Source organism: Sorex fumeus, unplaced genomic scaffold, assembly GCF_029834395.1.
Source record: "Sorex fumeus unplaced genomic scaffold, SorFum_2.1 ptg000061l, whole genome shotgun sequence".
NCBI classification, from domain to species: domain Eukaryota; kingdom Metazoa; phylum Chordata; class Mammalia; order Eulipotyphla; family Soricidae; genus Sorex; species Sorex fumeus.
Window position 1 is genome coordinate 5,434,383 of NW_026606118.1, and position 23,324 is coordinate 5,457,706.

A 23,324-nucleotide genomic window follows, 5' to 3' on the forward strand; every position below is an offset into this window, starting at 1 on the left:
TAACCGGCAAGTGCCAACCCATTGCGGCTCACCTTTCTAGGCTACCGGGAAACAGGGGAACTGCAGGTGGCCGAGAGGAGGGAAGCTTTCAAGCCAGAGTCGCCGGCGTCTGGAGGGGGACATGGAGCAGTGTCCTCGAATAGCCACGGGGATGTTTACTGCCACCCTCTCCAGAAGAAGCACTGAGGGGAGGACAAAGGGCACTTCCGGACAAGGAGTCGCCAGTGGTTTAGCGCGACAGCACACAGGGGAAACGGCCAGCCCGCCTGCTATCTGCTCCGTTCTGCAGCCGCGTGCTGAGCACGGGATGGGCAGAGTCTGGGGCTGGGGAGTGTGTCCCTGTGGCCCCTCTGGAGAGGGGCAGACCCCTGCACCACCTCCTGCCTCGCTCCTGGCCTCTAAGCCCTCCTGCCCACACCCCGTGGGGAAGTTTCTGACTCCTGGTTCTAGCACCCCCACAGAAAGCCAACTCTAATGAAGCAAACCGTGTGCGTCCCCCAAATACCCTTCGTCAACCGAGTCCCTTGTGAGGAACAGCTCACTGTGAGTGAACTAAACGTCGTATCCCCAGAGAAACCAGCTTTAGGTTTTGGGGTTTTCTTTAAAAAAGATGTTCTTTCTCCACTACTGGCAATGTTGAGAAGTCTTAAGAGCTAGATGGAGGGGTGGGGGCATGGAGCACCCTTGGCCGCGCAGCAGGGCTGACCCCAAGGCCGGCTCTCTCCCCCTGCAGCCCAGCACCACCGCACACCAGATGCCGCTTCCTCCAAGACCCAGGGCCTCGCCTGTTGCGTGCAAAGCCCTCTCCTCCTGTGTTTTTTTGTTTAAAAAAGAAGAAAGACAACAAAGGAGAATAAACGCCCCAACAACAATGGATAAAGGTCAGTGCCCTCCACGCCTCTCCTGGGCGCAAGAGACTTCCAGTTTGCTCTTGTATTCGGGTCCCAGGCCCCGGCGGGCGGGCGGTGTCTCCCGTCAGGCCCCTTTGGGGAGGATCCCAGCCTCTCTGCTTCTGCATCCAACCTCCTCACTTGAGGCGCTGAGTCACGTTGGCCAGCGCAACCGCAAAGGCCTGCACAGCTGAGAAGGGGTACTGGAAGTCGAGGATGTAGGCGTTGCCATCGATCCTTCCAAACTGCATCACCTGGGGAGGGGGCAGGAAGCGAAGACATTAAAGCAAACCGGGTGGGTGGCAGCGGGGCCGTGCCGGCAGGGCTCCTGGTGGAAGTGGGCAGCAGTGGGCAATCAGCTATTCTGGCCCAAAGCTAGTGTCATCAAAGGTCTCGGTCTAACTGCACACTTGTCAGAGAGAATGAGGGACACACTACCCGGCACCGGGGATGGAAGCGGCAGCGGGCACGGGAGAGCTCTGCGGGCCGGACACCGCGGTCGGGCACTCAGCAAGTCTCGGCCGAGACGGGAAAGCGGCTTTTGACGCTGCCCTGCCGTCACACCCCCTCCATGTGGCTGTTGGAGGGCGAAGCAGAAGGCAACGCTGTGTGCACAGCGAGCTCTGGAGTGGCCACGCTTGGCCACCCTCTGCCGGGAGGCTTCCAGGCACACACGGCAGGCGGCCAGGAGCTGTCAGGTGAGTAAGTGAAACTGAGATCTTAGATCTGGGAGGTGAAGGAAATTCCCGGAAGAGTGACCATACAGCAGGGCAGGTGCGGCCATGCCAGGCTAGAGCAGGAACAAGCAAGCGTTCACATGTAGCCGGAGAGATTCACAATTTGCTTGAGAATTAGGGAATAAACAGGCTAACGGGGGAAAAAAAAAAAGCGAACCAGCAAACCAAACCGTAGGCCACATGTGTCTCGGGACCCTGGTGAGGAAGGGAAGGCGGTGCAGACGCGCCCCCTGGCGGCAGCGTCTCTGCGGGCACAGCGGGCAGTGCTGCCGCCTGCGGGGAGGAAGGAAGCGGGCAGAGAGGCCCCCCGCAGTGCCGAAGGATGAAAAACCCTCGTGAGAAGAAGCTGACACAGGAAGCCAAAAAGGGGTGTGTGGGGGGACACGGGGAAATAAAGGCGTTCTTTAGACTGGTGGCAGACACCAGCCAGGGAGCCAGGCAACAGAGCTGGAGGCACAAAAGCTACGGGAAGCCGCCTCCTTCCGGCCTCGTTGGCTTTAAAGAACCCTGCACGCTTTCCCAGATAAGAAATGCGCCAGCCAGCGAGAGCAACGGGCCTGAACCTCACAGCATCCCCGAGGATCCCACCTCCAAAGGCTCGGCCACATGCCCACCAGGACAAGGCTGCAGTGACCCTGGCCAGCCCTGGCACCCCGGCCCTCTTTCTTACCTGCCGTCCCTCCAGCTCGATCTGGAAGTTCTTGGCCGACTCCTGGGTCACCCGCCCCCCAAAGTCCAGCTGGTACACCTGCGTGGCCTCGTTCCACAGGGGCTGCTTGTTGGCCATGACGTACACGAAGCCCTGGCTGCCCAGCCGCCCGTCCTCCTTCTCGCTGGCCTTCCGGCACTTGAACTCCTCCAGCTCACTGGCGGCGCGCAGGCTCCGCTTGCTCTTCCAGCCCTTCTTGCTGCCCTGGCTCTGGTTCATGAGCTCGTCGCCGCTGATGAAGAGCTCGGGCTCGCTCTCCGAGCTGTCCTGGAACTCGCTGGTCTTGTTCAACTTCTTGGACTTGAGCTGGTCCTTCTGACTCTTCACTTTCTTCTTCTCTCTCCCCAGGCGGGGGCTGGAGATCAGGGAATTGAAGTCGCTCAGAGTCCGAGCCTCCTTCTTCACTTTGCCCTCCGTGACCGCCTGGACGCTTCCTTCCTCGGCGCGGCTGTCCAGGCGCTTCCGGTTTTTCTTGCCGAATTTCTCCGTCCGCTGGGGCACTGGGCTTTCCGTCAGGGACAGCACCTCCTGGAAGTTGTCCGCAGTCTCCACCATCACTTCCGTGCCCAGGTGGCTCTGGAGGTCGGTGGGCGGTGGGGACACCAGGGGCTTCTCCACCACCAAGTGCGCCTTGTGGGGGAGGGTGCCCTGGGGGTTCTGCACAGGGGGGCAGGCGTTGTAGGAATTCCAGGGGTGCAAGGCGACAGGCGGCAGCTGTAAACTAGAGCACGTGCTGCTTCCCGGGTACATGGGGGGCAGGGTGCAGTAGGAGAGCGCGGGCGGGTAGGCCGGCTGGAGGACCACGGCCGACTCCTGCTGTGCAAACTGAGCCGGGGTCAGCGGGTCCTTCGGGGAGCAGGGGGCCTGCACTCCCGGCAGAGGGGGGTTCGCGTAGTTTCCGGGGTACGGCAGGCCCATCCCGTAGCCTGTCTGGAAAGTGGCAGTCGGGCTGGCAGGAGACTTGGGGGAGACGAAGGGCACGCGGGCCACGTCCAGGTGCTGGCTCTGCCCCACCACCAGCGGGGGCAGCTTCAGGGGGTTGGCCACCGCGGGCTGTGCTGTCCTCTCCTGGGGCACCCAGACGTCCTCCCCCAGCACAGGGTCCCACTGGTACGGGGGCGGCCTTTTCACCGCCACGGCGGCGGCGGCGGCGGCGGCGTCGGGCCCCGCGGGGTGCCGCAGGGGCTTCTCCGCCGCCGGACAGTGCTGGCCCAGCGCCTCGTCCTCGGTGAAGGCCGAGTTGACGTAGTCCGCGCGCTCGCGGGCACCGTCGGGCGGGCCCAGGAGGCTGTAGGACGACTGCGAGGTCAAGGGCGAGGTGCTGGCGGCGTGGGCCAGCGCGGCGCCCGGGGGCGCGCAGGTCCCCGCGGCCGGCTCGGGGCGCGCGGCGGCGCCCCCGCTGCACTGGCTGCAGGTGTACAGGGCGGGCGGCGGCCGCGCCGGGAAGGGGCCCGCGCCCTTGGGCTTGGCGGCCAGGGGCAGCGGCGGCCGCGGGGGCTCGGCCAGCTGCGCCGCCTTGAGCGCCACGTCGCGGTTGTTGCGGCGCAGCGTGGCGTGGATGAGGCTGCTGTCGGGCGCGGGCCGGGGCACGCGGCCGGCCAGCGGGCCCGCGATGTCGGGGTAGGGCGGCGGGTCCCCGGGCGGGATGGAGTAGCGCGGCACCGTCAGGCGGTTGAGGGTGGCGCTGGCGCACGGCGGCGCCGCCTTCTTCTCGGTGCCCGTGAGCCGCAGCGTGGCCGAGCTGCCGGGGCCCTGCAGGCCGTAGGCGTTCTGCGCGCACAGCACCCGCGTCCGCGGCCGGCACACCTCCTCCACGTTGCCGCTGCTGTCGAAGGTGGTGATGCGCTCGTAGCCCAGCGGCGGCTGGTAGTGCGCGGCCACCGGGTACAGCGAGAAGTCGCCCTTCTTCAGGCACACGTCCACGGGGGGCTGCGGCGGCGGCAGCGGGGGCGGCGGCGCGGCCGTGGTGGGCGCGGCGGGGATGGTCCCCGGGTAGGGGGGCGGGGGGTTCATCTTGGCCACCGGCACGTCCTGGGCGGCGCCGAAGACCAGCGCGTCGCCCTCGGCGGCCAGCGGCGGCGCGGGCCGCAGGGCCTTGGGCGGCTTCTGCAGGTGCTCGTGGTGGTCGCGCTCGCCCGGGTCCGCCCCGGGGAGCTGCAGGGCCCCGGGCGCGGGCGGCGGCAGCGCCAGCTGCGGGGGCGTCGGGATGAGGCGGCCCATCTCCATGCCTCCGAAGATCACCTGGCCCGGGCTGGAGTAACGGTTGGCCACCGGGTACTGCGGGCCGCTGTCGCCGGCGTGCTCGGCGCCGCCCACCGCCGTGGTCTGATTGGTCAGGACGTCGAGCTGCACGTTCTGATTGGCCAGCAGGGACTGCACCAGCCCGATGCTCTGCGTGGGGGACATGGCCTGCGCCGAGCTGTGGATGGGGGCGATAGGGATGTTCACCGTACAGGGCGGGTTGTTCTCGGGCACGCCAGGTGCTCCCGTCACTGGGAGGAAATTAGAGAAACGAACTGCTTACAAACGGGGCCACGACAGCGGAGGGAACAAGCAATACCATCTCAATCAGCCTGTCCCGTGGCACAGAAAGCGTAACCGCTACAGGCGGGAGGTCTGCTGGGGGAAACCTGGGCTGTTCGCACACGGCACAGAGCTTCTCGGACGGTTCTGGAAGGGCCACAGGTAACTGGTGGGCTCTGCAGGGCAGCCTGCAGTGCTCGTTAGCTAAGGGCCAGTGGAATGCTGCTAAACCTTCTGGGTTTGGGACCGTGTGCCCAAATGGTGCCATAGCAAATATCTCAAATATCTCGGGGAGTGTTTAAAGATGCTTTCTTACTGACGATAGTCCCCGCACAGTCCACTCTTGGGCAGGAAGAGGGCAACGGCACAGTATGAGACTCATGATAACTAGTCTTCTGAGTAGGCTTATCCGCGGCTATGGGCTGCTTAGTGTTGGAACTGTCATGCAGTGTCATGTGGCAGATAGGGATCTGAAAAGTTCATATAAATTTCTGTGAATAGAACCAGATACAACGGGGCAGAAAGACCCATCAAAGAACCCTTTCCTATATTACCTCTGCAGCATGTCCAGCGGCAGCGGGGCCACTGCCTGGAACTGCACCCACGGACGCGCTGGCAGCTAGGGGTGGCTGGGGAAGAGGCTTGGCCAGGTCAATTCACGGCAAGGGCAAGACCTGCCCTTCCACCAGGAGCACTACCCCCGGTCTAACGGACTTTCCTTCCCCTTCCCTGGGTCCCCCGAGCGGACAGGCTGCAGGAAGCTGGCTCCTGCCTCATGCTTTCTGTCTCTCCTGCACAGATGATGCAGCTGGCTGTGTCCCGCGTGCCATGCTAATGGCAGGCAGTGCCTACGGAAAAGGAGGCTTTTGTTGAGTCACCCGTTCTCTCTTCTCGATATGAAGCGCTGTCAGCCCAGCAGGGGGGAGTGAGAAGGAGCTGCATTCTGGGAGAAGAGAGAGGGCCTAAAGGGAAAGTGTTCAAGAGACTTCCCAGTCCAAGGCTCTGAGAGGCCGGGGGAGGTGCCACAGCTCAAGTAGGAGGCATCACCAAAATGCAGGTTTCTGTGACCGTGAGACCAAGCTATTAAGGCGGGAGCAGTCTCAGATACCCAGATTACCCCCCCCTACCCCCACTGCTGAGGAGAGGCATGCCTGGAGCAAATCCTGTCCAGAGAGCCCAAGTTTGGCTGTGTCCTCCAGTGAGGAACCAGGGACCCCGTGCCCACAACCAGACTTACAGAGTGGTGCTCAGCTGAGAAACAGCAGGGGACTATCATTATAAAACTGCAGGTAGAATTTTCAGAGAATGATTATGTAGAACAATTGGCCGATTAATCAGGAAGGTTACTATTAATCAAAACAGGACCCTCCCTCACTAGAATTTACTGAAGATGTTCAGTATTTGAACATGTATAAATTGGCATTTAAAATATTGGTACCAGGGCTGGAGCAATAGTACAGTAGGTAGGGCACTTGTTTGCATGTTTTGACCCATGTTCGATCCCTGGCACCCACATGGTCCCCTGAGCTCGCCAGGAGTGATCCCTGAGCACAGAGCCAGGAGTAATATCTGAGCACTGCTGGGCATGGGCACCCCCCCAAACCCTCTCTACAGAAAAAAAACAACCAGGAATGGGTATCAGATTTTATCTGTAACTGAGACAAGGTTTCTCTGCACTAGAAAGAGAGAGAGAGAGAGGAGAGAGTGAGAGAGTGAGTGAGTAGATGGTGGGTAAGCTGACAGGCCTCGTGTGTGTGTGTGTGTGTGTGTGTGTGTGTGTGTGTGTGTGTGTGTGTGTGTGTAGATGATGGGTAGGCAGGCAGGCCCCACCAAGCTCTGAAGCTAGGCAGGTTTGCCAAGAAAGTGCTGGGTCACCACAGCTCCTCTGGGAGAGTGTGAGGATAGCTCTAAGCTGGGCCGAGAGGTGCTGGCTGGCAATTCGAGTCCTAGTTAGTCTTACACCAAAGTCTCGTGGGCTGTGGCCCTGAATGAAAGGATTACCGTGGGGGTGTGGAAGCTGGTCACTGTGCCCTGTGAACAGGAGGCCACGTGTCCCTCGTCAGCCTTGCTCTGCTAGCTTCTCCTGCCCCTCTGCAATCCCTGTGTGAGACCCCAGAAGTGATGGCAGATGGGACTACCGAGTTGTGACCCTTGATGCCTGACCGCTCTGTCGCCTGGCTGAGGGCCGAGGGCAGCCTGTGAGCCAGCTGCTGTGTGAACACACCTGGTAGATCATCTTCATCTTCGCTGAACACATTCGGGTTGAAGACAGGTAAATTTACATAGTCCATGGAAATCTTCCGCACCTCTGGGAGATAGATGGTCATCTGGCGCGGCTGGAGATGCAGGAGGCTGGTTTTGTAGATTACTGAGGGAGAGGAGAGCAGAGACAGTCAGAGAGAGCCGGGCCAGCAGACCCTCTCCGCGGGCACAGTCTGGGTTCAGTAATGGCTCCATCTCAGTCTAGCCTGCCACTTTGAGGGACTTATCTACAAGGGCTTCTTATGCTTTTCCCACTTGTGACCCCAGATACAGATATGCTGATCAAACATTTGCTGATAATAAATTTACTTCAATAAATTTACTTCAAAGAGAAATGTTCAGAAGTTACATGACCCGAATAGGGCTGCAATCCGATACAAGAAGCTAGAGTCTGGCCAACCACATCTTCTGAATGAGTCATGTATGATCAATGTATTTTTAAAGATTTCTCTGGTAACCAGAATAACAATTTCATGACCGCTTCATGAGTAGCCTGAGTGCCCTGTGCTCTGGACTTGGCTTCTGGGATGGAAGGAAATGCCGCCTTTCCTCAGGGCTGACTTCTCTACTGCTCCGACCGCCAGCTGCAGGACACAGGGCATGCTAAGGGAAGTCGCACATGGTGCGTCACAATGTCGAGATTTGATTTGATCCTGAAAGCTAAACAAGGGAAGGTCTTTGTATCAAGTATCTTTCATACAACAAAGATACTTGAGAAGAGGCAGGAGAAACAGACAGAGGTCAAAGCACTTGGCTTGTCCATGATCCCCAGCGCCACTTGGGGTTCCCTGAGCCTCCCCAGGAGCGATCCCTGAGCACTGTTGGGTGTAGTCCCCAAACAACAACAAAAACAGGAGACTGTGCAATTAATCCATATGACTTTAAATTTCACAGTACATTAAAAATCAAGATGGAAGTCTCCCGTTCTGTCATGCTTAATACTTTTCCTGTTACAAAGTGTCTCTTTATTACTATTTTGCTCTGATTGGCTGCTCAGGCCAGCCGATGTCATATGAACACCCGCTGTAGACCTTATTCATCTTTTTTTTCTTACACCCACAAAAAAATGGAAATTTCGGCTTAAAAATCCTAGCTGGTTCCAGAAAAATGTAAGAATCTATGCATTAGGGGCTGGAACAATAGTACAGAGAGGAGGGTTTTGCCTTGCATGCAGCCAGCCTCGGTTTGATCCCCAACTTCCTGTATGGTCCCCTGAGCACCGCCAGGAGTAATTCCTGAGTGCAGAGCCAGGAGTGACCCCTCCAAAAAAAACCCCAAACAAACAAAAAGAATCAATTCATTCAAGGTTCTATTCTGGAGAAACCCATTTTCTCCCTTGAACACATCTTTCTCTCCTCTCACGTTTCTCTAAAATTCCTTTAAATGAAACTGTATTACTTCACTAAAAATTAAATAAGCAAAGTGCTCTTTGTCATTCTGACAAAACAGAAAAACTTCAAATCTCAGGAGAGATGAAAAAAATATCATCAGTTGCCTCTAAGGGGCTGGAGTGATAGCACAGCAGTAGGGCGTTTGCCTTGTGTGCAGCCAGCCCGGCGGAGCTGGGTTTGATTCCTCTGCCCCTCCTGGAGAGCCTGGCAAGCTACCGAGAGTATCTCTCCCACTCGGCAAAGCCTGGCAAGCTCCCCGTGACATGTATTCGATATGCCAATCACAGTAACAATGTCTCAAAATGGAGATGTTACTGGGCCCACTTGAACAAATGGATGAAGAACGGGAGGACAGTGCTACAGACAGTGCCTCTAAGGGGTGAAAACTAGAGATGAGAGATTTTTGATGTTTACTTTTTTTTTTTTCTTTCTGGGTCATACCTGGCGATACTCAGGGGTCACTCCTGGCTCTGCGCTCAGGAATTACCACTGGCGGTGCTCAGAGGACCAAATGAAATGCTGGGAATTGAACCCAGGTCGGCCGCGTGCAAGGCAAATGCCCCACACGCTGTGCTATCGCTCCAGCCCTTGTTTACATTTTTAAATCATTTGAATTTTGAATTCTATGTTTTTAAAAGTTAGAAATTCAAAAATTCCAAAATGAAAAAATTTCATGGGCCAAATCATTCTAATCGAAGGGGTGGGGGAAGATGATGATCTAATACAGGAATAGTCCCTTCTTTTCAGGTTATTTAATTAATAATCAAAGCTACTAGGGCACTATTTATGACATTCCTTTTAGACGCCAAGAGTTCATTTCTTCCCTCTAGTCGTGGAAGTGGAAGACTCTGTGAGGGCCAATGACCTGCACTGGCGAATGTTCTTTAGAGACCCCGGGCTCAGCACAACGCCTTCATGGCAGTCCCAAGCATTTGTCCCAGTTAGCAGCCTGGGCCAAGGGGCAGTTCCATTCTCCCCACTCTAGAGCCCTATTTGAGGATCTACTCAACATCCAAGAAAGGGCAGGGGCTGGAAAGATAGTACAGCAGGTGGAGCGCTTGTCTTGCACGTGTCTGAGGTTCGATCCCTGGCAACCCATATGGTCCCCCAAGCACTGCCAGGAGTAATTTCTGAGCATTTCTGGGTGTGGCTGAAAAAAATAAAAACATAAAATAAGGGCAACATGAAAAACACACATGGGCTAAATTCCCCTTTCCATTCCTTTTCTCCCTGTTTCCAGTGGCTGAGAGCAAAGTTCCGGCTTACTGATGAGCCCTGCAGGAGCTCAGTGAATCATGAGGGGATAGCCACAGAGTTCTGTGGGGTCCTGGCTGCCAGGTCTCTAGGCTGCTGATCATACTGGAAGAGATTTCTGTGTACTATGTGCAGGAATGGTTTATTGTTATTTCCTTCAGTCAGTTTTATATTTTACGTTTATTCCTCATTTTCAGCTGAAAAAATGTCCAAACAAATGCTACAAATGCAACCCTATTTATAACATTTCTGCATATGTAAACACAGCAATAGATCTTAATATACACTTTGCAGGATGTTTTCATTTAAATAATTTGTTAGTATTTTGTTTGGGGGCTACACCCAGGAGTGCTCAGAGCTTACTTGGGGCTTGGGTGACCGTATGGGGTGCCAGGGATAGAACCTGGGTCGGCCATGTATAAGGTACTTGCTCTAGGGATTATCTCTGTAGCCCCAGAAGTCCCTGAAAGAATCTGTGCTGAAAATAATAAGCAGGCTCAGAAATTTTTCAAAACCTTATTTGTACATGATACTGAAGATGGGGCATCCTGCTGGCTAACCCGGCCCTCTAGAGGAAAGAAATGTAGCAGCTGCCGAGGAAGAAGGGGCACCACCAGCCTCCCGGGGCCCGCGGCTCCAGCTGCCATTTCCCTCCCTCACAGTCCAAGTAGACATGACTCGTCAGATGGGAGAGCAGATAGGAAACAGAATTCCGAGTTTGAGCCCCGCTTTGGACATGGTGCCTTTTCCTCAACATCCCAGTCTCACGATATCTGCCTGCTGTGTGGAGATGAAAGCTCTTGACTGAGTGCTCAGACCTCTGCCAAGCAGTCAGCCCACTTCTGGCACCCAAATCAGCCCCCAGTGAAAGGGTCTTAGGAAACAAGAGCACGCGGGCCAGAATCAACCTGGACGCTAATTGAAGTTTCTGTGAACTTGGCATGGCGGGCGTCATCTGGGCAGAACGTGCCCTGGCCCTGTGAGGTGCCGAGAGCTCCTTTCCTGCCTCAGGCTCTGACAGCCAGTTTGCTCCGTGTGGCTCTAACTATGCAAGTGAGAGGGGGAACTGGGTATGGTTTTACCTGCACCGAGGTTGGTTGGCAGGAAAGCAGCCAAGCCCACAATCTTAAATTTGGTTCCCCAGATATTAGACGTGACCTGAGCAAGATAGTTGTGCTGTAGGAGGGGAAAAGAAAGAGATCACAATCAGTTACTTAAGTAAGAACTTTTTGAAAAACGTTTTTGGAAGTCCAGAGTGGCAGAGCAGTGGTTAGGGCACTGGCCTTGCATGTGGCTGACCCTAGCTAGATTCTCGGCATCCCATATGGTCCGTGTGCACTACCAAGAGCCATTCCCGAGTACAAAGCCAGGAGTAACCACTGAGCACCACTGGGTATGGCCCCAAGGAGAAAAAAAAAAATTAAGAATAAAGCTGTTGATGAGTCCTGCAGGAACTCTCCTCGTCTGAGACAGACGCCATCTACAGCATCACGGAGCCACTGCAACTTAGTGCTCAGAGAGGGGCCTCGCTGGCTGTAAACTGGTGGCGGAAGCCCAGCACGCCAGAGATCACACACGTGATTCCATGATTCAGGCACTTTTCACCAGCCCTCCCCACCAGCCGCGGCTGAGGCAGGTGTGACTGACCCTGGGTCCATTTTGATTCTGGGTATTTCTTTTGGAAACATCAACTGTCTCCATACCATTATATCGGAAACAACCCAATGACCCGATTCCTAAGGTTTTTCGGGGGGATGGGGGTTGAGATCTAACCCAGGCCACACACATGCAGACCAGTGTTCTATCACTGAGCGACCACTGCGGGTAACTGCAGTTTTTAAGACGTCCAAGCTCTCACAATCCCCTGGTTGCATGGGGCACATCTTCGTGCCAAGACACCGGCAGAGGCTCAGCACCTTTCCTCAGAGGGCTGACAGGCTGTGACAGATGAGGCGCGAGGAAGACCGCCGAGGCTGCGCGGGGAAGGAAGCCCTCAGAACAGGGCCAGGCCAGACTTCAGGCACCGGCTCACCCACACAGGAGCAGAGGCCCTGTGAGCCCCAGGGAGGCCAGTCCAACAGGAAGTGGCATGGTGCCCATGGCTGAGGGGCCCTCAGGAGGCACCAGGAGATCCAGGCAAGGCCAGACTGGGGCGACCCCCGGGGACTGGCTTCTGCAGACCTGGGGGTGTCAGGGGCCTGAAGAGGCTTGAGGGGGCAGAGGGGAGAAAAGCGGGGGAGGGCTGAACCTGAGTCACCGGGGAGGTGGCCCGGGGCCGTGGAGCAGTGGCGAGGAGAGGGAGAGGGGCGCCAACAGGCTGTGGTGAGCGGCGCAGGAAGGGCCCGAGACAGACTCTACCTGAGTGATGTCTTCAAAGGGAAACTCTCTGCGCGTCAGGCTGGGCGAGCCAATGGAGGGCTTGCGCATGGGCAGCCGAGGGGACCGGGACAGCTCCTGGGCCGCCCGCGACAGCTTGGGAGACTTCCGAGCCTCGATGTTGATCCTACGAAGACAAGGCCGGGAGGGTCAGGCCCACCCGCAGGGAGGACACAGAGGCCTGTCGGCCCGGGGCTTCACTTCTCAGCACCACCCCTGGGTACCACCTTCTTGGGACCCCACAGCTTGACTGATGCCCACATCGTCTTCACTTTCTGAACTGCAGCAAATTGGAATTACACGCTAAATAAAATGTTTCAAATAGACTCAGGAGAGGGTAAGTGATTCATTTAAAAGGAACTCCAAAGAATTAGCTGTTTTTCACATTCTCTGAACATAGAGCAAGGTAAGTGATGTGCTTCTGTAAAACCCTTTGCCAGCATTTACAAAATCCATCTTGGGGAGTCTGCTGAAGAGTCAATTTCATCTTAAGGTCAGTGACTTAGAAATTCTTAATATAACATTTGTATTTCAACAGACTTATTTATCTAGCATCATAAAACCTGCGAGAAGTTAATCAAATAAGTGATTCCAAAGTTTTCCTCCTGCTTTGATGACGTATTTCTGGTCCTTAGATGTTTTGTTTGTAACATGGGGGCATGGTTTTGATGATAACCAACTCCAGAATAGTTATAAAACTTAGTATGTCAAATTCACATATATTGTTTGAAGGTTTGATCAAGTATCTAGTGCTCTCAAAGACTGGAGAAGGGGTTGGGGGACAGGGTTGGGAGAGCCCCCTGCAAGGACAATAAGCCTGACTGGAACTCAGTGCAAGGCAACACAGGGAAGGAAGGCCAATTAGTAACAGAAGTGTTTGAGAACTTTAAATGACCTGACATGAAGTTGCTTATGTGTCAAATATCTCATCTAAGGAAGAAAACAAAAACTATAGATGAGAACGAGAGTGCACAGTTTATTTGTACTTTTAACAAGTTTAGAGTAAATACGAAAAAAGTCACACTGTTGGAGCAACGAATCACGAATCACGACCATCCTGTTATTCGTTGATTGCCTCGAGCAGGCCCCAGTAACGTCTCCTTCATCCGAGCCCTGAGATTATATTCAAGGCTCTTTAGGAGAATGAGACCCATCAACTGTTACTGTTGGAGTAACAGTATGTGGAAATTGAACGCTTACTCCTAACTCATACTAAGTATAAAAATTAACCAGAAGTGGAGCCAGAGTACGGGGTAAGGTGCTTGCCTTGTATACAGCCACTCTGGGTTTTATCCCTGGCACCACGTATGGTCCTGGCATGAGTGACCCGAGCACAGAGCCAGAAGAAAGCCATGGACATGGCAGGATGTGGACCCTAGACAAAAATCCCTACACTAACTACTGTATTAACTTGTGACCTATGTCTGAAAACTAGAACTGTAAATATTTTGGAAGAGGAAAAAAGAATGTTTTCATAACCTTGGAGTAGGCAAAGATTTCCCAAATCGGCGGAAATCATGTGTGTAGGATGACGGCCTTGCATATGGCTGACCTAGGTTTAATTTCTGAGCACAGAACCAGAAGTAAGACTAGAGTGTTGCCAGGTGTGGCTCAAAAACCAAAAAGAAACAAAGAAAAAGATTACCTAAGCAAAAAATAAAAAAACACCATGAAAGAAATTTCTTAATTAGATGACATGGCAATCTTTATAGCAAAGAACTAGAGTTAGTCTTTTGCCATATAACGGACTCTCAAGACTCAGAAAGAATCCAATAGCAATGGGCAAAAGGGGCTGAACAGATAGTACAGTGCTAGCTTCACAAAAGGCTCACCTGGGTTCTATATCCAAATGGCCAAAAATATTAAAAGATGCATAGCATCATCAATTATTAGAGATATTAGGAGGATTACACTACAATGAGACACCACAACACATCCAAGAATCCAAGAGACCTGGTAAAGTTATTTCCTTAAAAGATAATGCAGTGGTCAGGGAAAAGGCCTGACAGGGCTGGACACAGGCCTTGCATGGCTGGGAGTGACCCTGAGCAATCGAGCCAGGAGGAGCCCCTAACACCACTAGGTATGGTCCAAAGACACAGCAAGAAAAAGACAATGTAATTGGAGGGAACCACGGAAAAAACTGGAACTCTCAAACCCTGCTGGTGAGAACTAAAACTGGTGTAGGCACTGTGGAATACTGTTTGGCAATTTGGCAGTTTCCCATAAAGAAAATTTCTTCCTGAGGTACATAAACAGACTTGCATAAGAGTGTCTGTAGTGTTTTCATTCATGATGGCTCCAAACAGGACATTAGCAAACATCCATTCATTTGAAAATGGAACGAACACATCACAATATTTTCATTACAATGAAATTTTACACAGCAGCAAAAAAAAAAAATGCTGCATGTGCATGGACACAACATCTATGGATCTCAAAAATCACCTAAGTTGAGGGGGGAAAAAATCCAGGTAAAAAGCATGTATTGCCAAACACTATTCATGTGACATTCAAGAATAAGAAAAACCAATCAGGCTATGCAGATACAAGCTGGAACAGTGAGTACTTCAGGTAGCAGATGGAAGGGACAAAGGAGTAGGGGACGTTTTAGTAAACATTTTCATATCTCAACTGGACGGAGAATACACCGATTCTTAGATGCCCGATAATGACACGATTAGTGGGCGGTAAGTGGCGTGTTTGAATTCCAGCAGGTAGGCAGCTGTACATAACTCATACCTTAATTTTGCATGACAGCACAGAATTTTAGAGTTGGAGGATCTTTGAGAAGATCTGGCCTCCCCCCTATTGTCTCCAGACAGGAGACTGTCCAGGTTACGGAGCTGTTCAAGGCCAACTGTGATTCCAAGTTACTCAGCAGTGGTGGCAGGGCCACCCTGTGCTGGCTCTATCTACCCGTGGGTTTTGGCCATTTTCTAGAACAGACTTTTTTTTTTTAAGTATAGTTTTCCCCCTGCTACAATACTAGAGGCATTAAGTACGGCATTTTCTTCAACATATCATATATTCTAGCAGTCTCTCTCATCATCCTGGAGAAGAAGGGGTGAGCGAACTCCTTTCTAGGGGCAGTTTTTATACTGCAGGAGGAGGGAATCTTCGCCATGCAGGCCGGGCCGGGAGGTCCTTACCTGCACAGCAAAGCACATTTCCGGAGGCACAGAACAGGCAGAGCCCCTGAAGACAGAGTTTACCTTGGGAGTTTGGGAGACTTGCTAGCGCGGGAGACTTTGGGAGACTTCTTGGCGGCCCAGTCATCACTCAGCTCAATGTCACTGGAGTCGGAGCAGTTGCAGCTGTCCACGACAGTGGAGATTAAGCTGTTACCGTAGATTTCATCTGCTGAGAAACCAAGCGGCAAGTGTGAGAGTGGTACAACAGTCATTCTCCAGACTGACAGACAACGCTGGGGCGATCATTTTCACTCATAGGCTCAATGGGATTGTTTCCCCTTCAGTATTTCTCTGCCTCTATGTTTCCTGATCATGGTATCTCCCCTGCCAGGTAAGTGTGGAGGAATAGCACAGCGGGTAGGGCATTTGCCTTGCATGCGGCCGACCCAGTCAGCCCAGGTTCAATTCCTCCGCCCCTCTCGGAGAGCCCGGCAAGCTACTGAGAGTATCTTGCCTGCATGGCAAAGCCTGGCAAGCTACCCGTGACATATTCGATATGCCAAACACGGTGACAACAAGCCTCATAATGGAGATGTTACTGGGTCCGCTTGAGCAAATCAATAAACAACGGGGGGATAGACAGATGTTTCGTGAGCAATAAGAAGGCGGTTACTTGGGGCAGAGACGTGGCTTAAACAGAGAAGTGCTGCTTTGCATGTCAACAAAGTCCAAGCTCGGAGAGTGCTCCAGAAGCACAGGGCTGAGAGTGGCCTCAACACAAGGCAACTACTTCTACCATAACTGAGGTGGCCATTTAATGCCTCTAGGAATACATAACAGTCTGGTGCTATTTGCTGTGCCAACTGGCCAAAATGGCTGCGCCATGGTGCCTCTGGTGATGCCAACGGATGGGCAACGGCAGGCGCACAGTCGCTTACTCACACCCTGAAGACCATGCTCTCAGCTGGCACCTGGGAAGCCTGGTGGGCGCTGGGCCAGCTCTGGACAGACAAGAGGCCAGCAGAACTGGGAACTGGGCCCCGCCTCCAGTCTCTGTGGGAGGCGATGCTGCTGAGTAACCCCCAAAGGCTGCCAGGACCCTGGAGGCCTGCCTGGCAACTGCTGGGTTAGCAGCAGTCACTGGGCAGCGGAACGGAGACCTCAAGGGAGAAGCGGCACAAAAGGAGTGCGGGGGGGGGGGGGGGGGTTCATAAAGCACAAGGAGCTAGCAATAACTCTATAAGCCATGGTCAAATAGAAAATTATAAAAACAAATTCTAAAACTAAACCGAACCCAAACCCAAGCCAAGTCTTGATTCCCCACTGGAGAATCAAGGTCCTATGCTACTGTCCTTTTTTTTTTGTCTGCATTTAAAACAATTTTGGGGGTCGCATTTGGCGATGCTCAGGGGTTACTCCTGGCTCGATTCTCAGGCACTCAAGAATTACTCCTGGCGGTGCTTGGGGAACCATATGTGATGCTGGAAATTGAATCAAGGTTGGCCACTTGCAAGACAAATGCCCAACCTGCTGTACTATCACTCTGATCCCAATCTTCTGAATCTTTTGTTGATTCCTAAGTATTTTATATTTACGGATACTTTAAATTGATGTTTCATTTCTTTTCTAGTTTGCTATTGGCATGTAAGTCTATTAGAGGAAAGCCTTTCATGTATTTTGTTACTTGGAATACTTTGTTGTACTGTTTCTAATTGCTTTTTTAGTGAAGTATATATGCATATATGCATGTATATGTAAATCATGTCATCCACAAAAGTGATGGTTCAACTTCCTTCATTACAATCTGGCTGTCATTGATTTCTTTTCTTGCCCGATTGCTGTTGTGAGAACTTCCAAACTGTATTAACTAATAGTGGAGATAGTGGCTACCTTTGCCTTGTGCCTCATGTTGGGGAAAACTTTCTGTTTTTCATCAATGGGTATGATGCTGGATGTGGGTTTGTTGTAAATGGTCATTGCTACTTTGAGGTCCTATTTTGAAGTTTTCTGTTTTTCCTTTTTACTATGAATGCATGTTAAAGCTTATTAAAAGCTTCCTCCTCATATATCTGACATGATCACAGGGTTTGTCTTTCCTTTTGTTAATACGGGAAAATATACTTATTGATTTGAACGTACAAAATCATCCTTGCAATAACAGAGTTGAATCCCCTTGACGATGGTGTGTGTTTCTTTTGATTCATTGTTGGATTTGGTTCCCTAGGATTTTGTTGAGGATCTTTGTGTCAATGTTCATCAGGGGTATTGGTCTATGATTTTCTTTTTTAGTGATGTCTATCTGTTTTTGGTATTAGGAAGTGTTGGCTTCAAAGAAGTAGTTAGGAAGACCTCCTGTTTCCTCAATATTTTGAAAAAGCTTTTTTTACAGGCAACAAATCTTCTTTGAAGGTTTGGTAGAAGTCACAAGTAAACCTATACTGACCTGGATTTTGTTCTTGGGGAGATTTTATATTATTATTTCAAAGTCCTTACACATGATTGGCATGCTCAGGTTTTTACTTCCGCCTGATTCAATTTAGGAAAATTGGATGAGTCTAAGAATACATCCATTTCTTGTAAGATCGCTATCTTAGTGGCACAGAGCTGCTTACAGTAACCTGAGATGATCTTCTCCACTGAGTTATCTGTTGTAATTTCTTCCCATTCATTTACGATCCAATATATCTGGGGCTTTTCTCTTTTTGAACTCCAGATTCTTCTTTATTGTTTTGCAAATCCAGCTCTTTTTGTTGCCCTCCTTCTACTTTAGGACTCACTTGTTCTTTTTCTCGGTCCTCAGCTATGAGGTTAGGTTATGGATTTTAGCCATTTCCTGTTTCTGAATGTAAATCTGTATTTATATCCAGATTTACAAACTCCACAACTCCCCCGTATGCCCCTCTTCCCCCTATATTACTTTTGTGTCCCACTGACTCTGACCGTGTTGAGGAATCTTTTGATTTCTTCTCCGACCCAATAATTATTTAGTAATGTGTTGTTCAGTTTCCAAATGTTGGTGTTTTCCCCAACATTCTTTTTATGACTAATTTCTTTCTTCATGTCACTGTGGTCTGAAATGATTCCTGATGTAACTTCTATGTTTGTGACTATGTACTTCTGAGGGTTGGAGCGATAGCACAGCAGGTAGGGCGTTTGCCTTGCACGTGGCCAACCTGGGTTCTATTCCTCCATCCCTCTTGGAGAGCCCGGCAAGCTACTGAGAGTATTCCGCCCGCACGGCAGAGCCTGGCAAGCTACCATAGCCTATTTGATATGCCAAAAACAGTAACAAGTCTCACTTCATGTTCCTGAAGCGAGCAGACGCCATAGAGCTACACAAGCATGTGACAGGGACAAATGGAGGAGTTACTGATGCCTGCTCGAGCAAATCAATGAACAACGGGATGACAGTGCTACAGTGTACTCCTGAAATGTGTCCCAGCACACGGTTATTCTGGTGAGTGTTCACGCACACTGGAGACGAAATGTGTATCTGGCTTTTTGCGGGGTGGAAGGTCCTGCACATATTTAATTAATCCTGTTCTTGTAATTTCTTGTGTAGGGCTCATTTTCATGTTGATATTCTGCAGCTAATCTGTCCAATGGTGAGAGTGGAATGGGCCTAGTACTACTGTGTTGTCATCAGTGTCTCTGCTCAGGTCTATTAGCAGTTGCTTATAAACTTTTCAGTCCTTTCATTTGGTGCATATGTGTTGATAAGCATTACGCTTTCTTGATGTACTGATCCCTTATATGGAGTACATAATGTCCATACCTATCACATATTACAAATGCCAGATGATAAAAAGGCCTAATCATTCCATCACAGTGAATAAAACAATATATGGGAAGTACGAAAATTTTTCCCAAAAGGTGCATGCTCATTTTGAGGGGATGTACTAATCTAGTCTCTAGATTTCTGAGAGCATGGAGATGACGACAACCTGGCTGCTACCTGGAGAGGCCGATGCCCGTCTGTCCCCCATACCGACCCCCTGTGAACTCTACAGAGTGGGCATGTTCAAGTCTGACCACAAACACAGGCACATGGACACACATGCTTCATACTGTTAACCATAGCTTGGCCACACTTCAGACATACAGAAAGTTCACAGGAGAGTTCCCAGACATCATGACCTCACGGCCAAGCTGCTACCCTGACTGCTAACTTGCCACTGCTCAGGTTTCACTCTACTCCGCCGGCTGTGCTCAGGGACTACACCCAGAACGCTGCCTGGGGGTGACTCCCAACAGTATTTAGGGGACATGATGTGGGGAAGAAACCTGGGCCCCTGCATGCAAAGGATGTGCTCAGCCCTTTGAGCTGTCCCCACCATCTCTACTAACTGTTGATGCAAAGATCTCCCAAATGCGGGGCCCCACACACCACCTGCTTTGATTCTTAGTTTGTATCAATGGTGCTAACTGCCTTGAAAGCCACAGAAACCCATTCACCATGGTCTGGGGATGGACCTGAGGTCGGTGCCAGTACAGTGCAGCCAGAGTCCCTCTGGAGGGGTATAGGCTGCTGACTTCCTGTTCTGTTTGCAAAGTAGGTTTTTCTGGTTGGTTTCTGGGTCACACCCATTGGTGTTCAGGTTTGGATGACACCAAGCGGTGCTCTGGGGACCATGCCACGGCAGGGATGAAACCCAGGCCTCCAGGGCATAAGGCATGAGCTCATCTTGCTGAGCCATCTCTTTGGTCTGAAAGCAGCAGCTTGGAATTTTTCTAGGACCTTTTTATAAAGACACTGAGTCCGTATGCCCTAACAATCTCCCAAAGGTCTCATGAGTCCGGGAGGAGGAGGGAGTGCACATTCAAAGCTACTTTGCTTTATGTTGTGTGTTCAGGAGACCCAAGCACCTCCAAGCAGGTCTGTCTGCTCGATACTAGGCTGACGACGTGGTGCTGCTCCCATCTTGGGATGTCAGGACTATGCTTGGCAGTGCCTCAGGCTCCTCTGGGTCACACCCCTGCTTCCTCACAGTGACTTTTGTCAGGGCTGGAGCAAACGTAAAGCATGCAGGAGCTCCAGGTTTGATCCTTGGCACCACATGATCCTCTAAGTACCACTGGGAGTGCTTTCAGAAACCACCAGGAATAACTCTCAGAGAATCGTGCTGGTGGTAACCCCCAAATCAAACACCAGAGAAGAGAAGAATCCATCAGCGTTGCCTGTTTCGCCAACCGGTTTCTCTTTCATGAGAGAAGAAGAACGGCCAGTCCTGCCCCTTGCACAGCCCAGATTCTGGAACAATCTGAGGGGTGCATGCGTACTTCCTGAAGAATGCTGAGGTCTCTCCTGCTGTCTGGTCACATCTCACATCAACTCTAACAGAATCTGGGGGGTAGGATGGGGTGGAGCATGGGCACTAAATAGTTGGAAAGCTCCCTGGACCAGATGAGAACACTCAGGAAGGACCGAGGAAGGTTCTGGAGAGGGTGCACGAGTAGGAAACGCTTTCGGGGTCCAGCGCCCAGGGCCCAGCTACTGTGGTTGTAATTACATAGCCGAGGCACTACGTCTGCCACCTGCATCGATACAACCAGACATTCAGGCCCCTGTATCAAATCAAGAGGCAGGGCCAGCAGCCAGAGACACTTCACACTGCTAGAGAGTCTCGGATCATTAAATTAGAATGGAAATTCTGTAACAAGCACCCAAAAATGTTAGTTCTACATAGAGAGTCAACTAACAATCAAGTACCAAGAACAGCCAATGAGCAAGGGGCAGTCTCTTCAACAAATGACCATCAGGCCATGGGTGAAGCTCAGCAGAACACTTGTTCTGGGAAACCTTGGGTTCCATTCCTACCACAGTGCAGAATGAAACCGAACAAACGACGCAGGTGGTAGGTGTGGTATAGCAGCACTGTGAGCACAAAACAGTAATAATAATATTGCAAGCATTGATACTTAAATTTTAAAAAAATCTTAAGAGTTTTGTATATATATATATATATATATATATATGCACTTAATACTTTAAAAATGCTATGAAAACTGGATAAACACATACAGTTTAAATTGGACCCAAGTCTTATTCCATTCACAGTCACGGTCACGGTCCTCCCGTTGTTCATCGATTTGCTCGAGCGGGCCCAGTAACGTCTCCATTGGAGACTTTGTTGTTACTGTGTCTGGCATATCGAATACGTCACGGGGAGCTTGCCAGGCTCTGCCGTGCGGGCGAGATACTCTCGGTAGCTTGCCGGGCTCTCTGAGAGGGCCGGAGGAATCGAACTCGGGTCGGCCATGTTGGCTGCGTGCAAGGCAAATGCCCTACCGCTGTGCTATCGCTCCAGCCCATTATTCCATTCATAGAAATAAACTCAAATGGGTCAAAGCCTTCAATACGAGAAAATGCAGGGAAGAAACACCTCAGTATTGGTCAGGACCAGAGGTCCCCAAGCTTTTCTGGCTTATCTCTTTGCAGAGAGAGCTCAGTGGACTCTGGAGACCGACCTTGTGTGAACAGACAGGAATCACCCACAAGTGCCCTGAGGCTACTGCTGTCCCTGGGCCATTCCAGCTCCTGCTGTTTGGGGCACTAGGGCTCACTGTGGTAGACACTCAGGGAAAAAGGATTCTGGGGCACAAACCCCTGCAGCAAAAATCAACAAATGGGACTAAACCAAACAAGAGCTTCTGCCCAGCACATGAACCAACTGACAGAAAGAAAAGGCAGCCTACTGAGGGGGAGAACATTTCTGCAAAAATCTGATGAGCAGTTAATATCCTAAATGAAGAACTGAATCAACACAATACAAAAAAAAAATCTGATTACAAAATGGAGAGGGGTGGAGCGATAGACAGTAGGCTGGGCATTTGTTTTGCACACAGGAGACCTGGGCTCAATCCCTAGCACCACATGCAGGTTCCCAAAGCTCTGCCAGGAGTGATCCCTGAAAAACCCCTGAGCACTGCCGGGTGTGGCTTCAACACCCCCTCCCCCACAAAACAATCAGTCCTCCTTTTGACCCACCAAGCCTGTGTCCAGCCCCACCATGCTGCCCCGTTTAACGGCCCCGTTTAAACGACAGAATGGACATGATTGCCTCTAGAGAGGACCAGACTTTGGACACTGGGCGGCCTTTCTCACCCGCAGGCCTCCATGGGCAGTTCCATGCTAAGTGTTTTCAGAGTGAACCTGAAGATTTGGGCCTCTTAATTTGCATCCTTTTGTAGTGTTTTCTGGGCTGAGTGACTAGCAAACTATTTTGAAACCAACTAGGCTGAGAAGGGCTGGGCCATCATTACTGAGTTAGGACTCTATTCATATTATTCTCTCAAAGCCCTTTCAAACGCAGTAAGGGATCAGGGCATCAGTACACGAATGGGGGGTGGGAGGAGCGGGAGACAGAAGCTACTGAAAATTTTACTTAAAATGCCTTTTGAAAGTTTGTGGATCTTGATTTTAAAAAAATTATGCAAACTCATACTATGTATTAAAAATCAGTGGCAATTTTGAGGAACACATTTCTTATTTCTTAGAGAACATTTCTAATGTGGCATACAAACTTTTGTGCATTAATTCCTAGGTAGCTCAGGGGGCAGACTTCTGAGACTTAAGTCATTTGCTGGGTCATGGAGAGGAAGGAATACACAGGACTGCATAGAGGGAAAACATACATACATACGTGTGTGTGTGTGTTGGGGGTAGGGAGAGGAGTCAGTGAGTGTGAGCGAGCACTCTTGGGGTCTCAGGGACCTCACCGGTTAACAGAGCCTCTCAGTCAGCACCTGCCGTCTCTGGAACATTTTCTATTTTTATCTTAGGCTATTTGGGCTGGAGCGATAGCACAGCGGGTAGGGCGTTCGCCTTACACGCGGCCAACATGGCCGACCCGAGTTCGATTCCTCCGCCCCTCTCGGAGAGCCCGGCAAGCTACCGAGAGTATTCGATATGCCAGACACAGTAACAACAAAGTCTCCAATGGAGACGTTACTGGGCCCGCTCGAGCAAATCGACGATCAACGGGAGGGCCTTTACCTTTACCTTTACCTTAGGCTATTTAAATTTTGACTTGATTCTTTGAACTTTC

The 23,324-nt window shown here is 51.5% G+C and overlaps 1 protein-coding gene across 2 annotated transcripts in view; it reads right to left on the minus strand.

Annotated features, from left to right (window-relative positions):
* Positions 1 to 1,004: 1,004 nt before the first annotated feature.
* TULP4 (TUB like protein 4) overlaps positions 1,005 to 23,324 on the minus strand; it is a 174,823-nt gene continuing 152,503 nt past the window's right edge. Inside the window, exons 9-14 of one of the 2 annotated variants that reach the window (XM_056125865.1) lie at positions 15,358 to 15,502; positions 12,125 to 12,269; positions 10,849 to 10,942; positions 7,084 to 7,227; positions 2,298 to 4,828; positions 1,005 to 1,144 (exon numbers count right to left, since the gene is read on the minus strand). In XM_056125865.1, coding sequence (XP_055981840.1) covers positions 1,028 to 1,144; positions 2,298 to 4,828; positions 7,084 to 7,227; positions 10,849 to 10,942; positions 12,125 to 12,269; positions 15,358 to 15,502 — 3,176 coding nt within the window. In that variant the 3' untranslated portion in view covers positions 1,005 to 1,027. Of the gene's footprint in view, positions 1,145 to 2,297; positions 4,829 to 7,083; positions 7,228 to 10,848; positions 10,943 to 12,124; positions 12,270 to 15,357; positions 15,506 to 23,324 lie in introns of both variants that reach the window. The other variant, XM_056125864.1, reaches the window with a different exon arrangement.